The 3375-nt window shown below is 62.6% G+C and overlaps 1 protein-coding gene across 1 annotated transcript; it reads right to left on the bottom strand.

The window, feature by feature from the left end:
- Nucleotides 1-116: 116 nt before the first annotated feature.
- Nucleotides 117-3309, bottom strand: LOC109378766 (uncharacterized protein CXorf49 homolog; the record flags this gene model as incomplete). Its single annotated transcript, XM_019635052.1, has 6 exons — nucleotides 117-258; nucleotides 388-435; nucleotides 983-1028; nucleotides 1273-1358; nucleotides 1908-2067; nucleotides 2565-3309. Coding segments are annotated over 5 exons (1078 nt in total), but the record flags the coding sequence as incomplete, so codon positions are not given.
- Nucleotides 3310-3375: the final 66 nt, after the last annotated feature.

The following is a 3375-nucleotide window of genomic DNA, read 5'->3' as shown; positions in this document are numbered from 1 at the left end:
TATCTGAAGTGTACCTGGCGTATAAGACGACCCCCCACTTGGAGGCATATTTTTCAGGGCCAAAAAATCGTCTTATACGCCGGCAAATACGGTACTTTAATTTGAAACTGCTGTGAACTGGGGTGGGGAGGAGGCCACAGAAGGGGGAGAGGAAGCCCCGGCTGACGTAGAACAGGAGGGGACCAGCTTGGCCGCAGCCTGCTGGCTCCAAGGGGGAACAGCTGCTCCTCTTGTCGGAAGATGCATGCCGGGCTCAACCTGTCAGACAGAGCAGAGTCAGGGAAAAGAGCCTCCAGCCAGGGCCAGCCCACAGCACTCCTACACACCGCCACCCCACGCCATGCCACTACCGTGGGAAGGGGGTGGGGTGGGGTGTGTAACACTCACTTCAACTTCAGAGGCTGAAGAACTTGTCAGTCAGGGACTGCATGGCCGCTGAAACACGGAGGGGCATAAGTGGGCACTCCCGGTGCGGGCACAGAGAAGCCCGTCCCCGTCCCTGTGGGCAACTGCCTAGCCCTGCAACCTGAAACCCCTCCAGCCCCTACCCAAGGAGGCCTGGGCCCGACTCCCTCACCCACCACCTGAATTAAACATGGCAATATTGTCCAAAGGGGACAAACTGTGCCAGTAGTTCTCAAGCTTTGGGGCACATGAGGACCATGTGGAACTTGTCACATAAACAAACCAACGAGTCCCGCGGAAGCCATGCCAAGCAGCAGTTAAAGGGAAATTCAATGAGGCACCTCTAACCATCCCAAGAGAAGCACATCTCCAGGACTGGTTCTCGCTGGCAAAGTGTGCTTGCACTTCAGACAACGCGCTGCTCTTTGCACACACCCCTAGCTGCACGTGCCCAGCAGGCTGCAGGCTGCAGGCTCCAGGGAATGTGGGTCCCTGTGAGGCCGCCTGTGCCTGCAGCCCGCGCCCCTGGCTCTGCACTAAGACCCTGTGCTCTGCCCCAGCCCGAGGCCCCTCATACCAAGCTGCTCTTTAAGTTCGTCGACTTCTCTCTGTAGCACGGGGCACTGGGCCAGCAGACACCGCAGAAGGAGAAATGATTAGTATACTTGGGCCTCCTCTCTCCGCGATGACCCCACCCCCACCCCTGGGGCTAGACTGGCACCGGCTCCTCCGTGGAAAGGAGCTGTGCGCCCTGCACAAGGTGCAGGCTGCGGGGTGGGGGCGGACACACACGTCGGTGTGTAACCCTGACACGGATCCCATCGTCTAGCTTGGGCCTGCACGTGTAGGAGCCAGAGGAAGCGTTACCTGGGGACAACCCTCTGCTCCAGGTGGCGGCTGCTGCCGCCGCTGCCTTTTCAGTCTTGAGGGACGGTCAAGTAGTTCCTGGTCACCTGAGAGGGGGAGAACACAACATCCAGCTTCCAAAGTGCCCAGGGAGGTGGCCCGGGCTCAGGGGGGCCTGACGGGGCCTGACGTGAGGCAGCACCACCCTCTGCTGGCAACCAGTTGCCCTGCTCTGCCCAGCAGCTCCCCCTTCTCTCTGGGACTGCCTCCGCTGCTCCCCAGGGCCAGGCCATCTATGGCTGTGGTCCCCAAGACGGTGCGTGGCTCTGGGTTGGGTGCTGGCAGAGCTGCAAGCCACAGGTAGCCTCTGGGACAAGCCCTGTGGCCGAAGACGGCTTATCAGAAAGGGCCCCAATCTGCTGGAACTCTCTGTGTGGAGGTGCAGTTTGGGGCTGTGCCACGCGTCGCCCCTGTGCACAAACCCCATGCAGAGGATGAGGTGACCTGAGGCCCGCCCTGTCGACACCCCGTTTCCTGTGGAAGAAGCTGTCTCCGGCGGCTGGGAGCAAGGCTGAGCCCCGAGCAGAGCCCGCCGGGCCAGAGCTCCCCTCCTCAACCCCTCTCCCCTCCATTCCTAGCAAACCCACAGGACTCACCCGAGGCTGTGGGCCCTCCTCTGGGCAGGACGTCCCCCTGACTCAGGGCCAAGAGCTGCGAGCGTCTTGGAACTGGGGGGCTTCCAGTGTTGAAGTCGCCACTGCTGAACTCTCCGTGATACATGCACAGAGAAGGCGGCCCTGGCTTGTGTGCAGGAGGCTAAAACAAAAAGTTCTCCTGGATTTGGCCTCGGGATGTGGGCACGTGGATTTAGGGGCTTGGGTGAGGCAGGGAATAGGAAGGGAATTCAGAGGCTGACCTCACCAGCATTTTCTTCCTCGGTCAGCCCTGGGCCAGGGGGCAGAGCTGAGCTAGGGGCAACAGTGGGGCACCGAGAGAGCCCAGGCCCCCTGCCAGGAAGGAAGGCTTGGGGAGCAGGTAGGAAGTAGGAATCAGGAGACCCAGAGGTCTAGACACCCAAGCTTTTCAGACCTGGCACCGCCCACCCCTCACCCCTCTCTGGTGGAGGAGGCAGGAAACATGCCAGGTGTGCAGAATGTTGCCGGGCACGGCACTGCACGCCACACACACATGGAGGGCTCACTTAAGGTTTGCGCCTGCTGAGACCACGCCAACCTGGCACCCCAAAGACGGAGTGCGCCCGACCGCGGGCAACCCGAGGGTTGGACGGAGGGAGCACGGGGCCTGATACTCACCTGGCCCTTTGGGACTCGATCGCCCTTCCCGCCGTTATCTTCTTCGGCCATCGGCTCGGACTCTCTGGTCCTCCTGGCCACAGACTTCTTCCCAGCGCTGGGGGACTTGGACTGCTTGATCCCCAAAGGGACCCAGGAGGACTTCTTGCTCCTCGCCAGCAGCGGGGAAGCAGAGATCGTAGCGAAGGTGACTGGCTCCGCGGGAGGAGGTGCCGGGACTCTCTGCCCCCAGGAGGGAAAGCTTCTTCCCAAGGCAAGGTTTGAGCCCCGTCCTAGGGATCTCTTCTCCTGGGGCGCCTTCTTCCAGGGCGTGGGCGTGGGCAGCCCACCTGGGGCGGCGGCAGCCGCTGCCAGGTAGCTGAGCCTGCTGCTCTCCACCTTCCCCCAGACCACACTTGGCGTTTTCTTGGAGGAAGAGGCTTCCTCCTCTCCAACAGCCGAGGTGAGTCCTCGGGGACTGGAGGACAGGAAAGGGCCCGGCATGTGAAGGGAGCCCTTCTTGACGTGGGTACTCGGGTGCCTGGGGGCGTCCCCGGGACCCTCGGGGCTCCTGGGTGTGGCCAGGCCTTTGCGGGAAATGGTCAAGCTCATCAGCTGCGTGATATCGATCTCATCCAATGACTCGGAGTCGGAAGTCTGCATGACCAGGCTTTCCCCGGAGTGCCGCCGGCGACCCCCGGTGCCGGCCGACCTACGCTTAGCGCCTCTCTTCGGGCCCCCCCAGGCCCGGCCTCCCTCGGGCGCCCTGAGGTGGAGCGGGGCGGCGGCGGAAGTCAGGGTCTGCGATCCCACCCAGCTCTGGGCCCGCAGG

Source organism: Hipposideros armiger, unplaced genomic scaffold, assembly GCF_001890085.2.
Source record: "Hipposideros armiger isolate ML-2016 unplaced genomic scaffold, ASM189008v1 scaffold_3395, whole genome shotgun sequence".
Lineage (NCBI taxonomy): Eukaryota > Metazoa > Chordata > Mammalia > Chiroptera > Hipposideridae > Hipposideros > Hipposideros armiger.
Note: the sequence above shows the minus strand (reverse complement) of the source record. Positions and strands in the feature narration are given on the sequence as shown.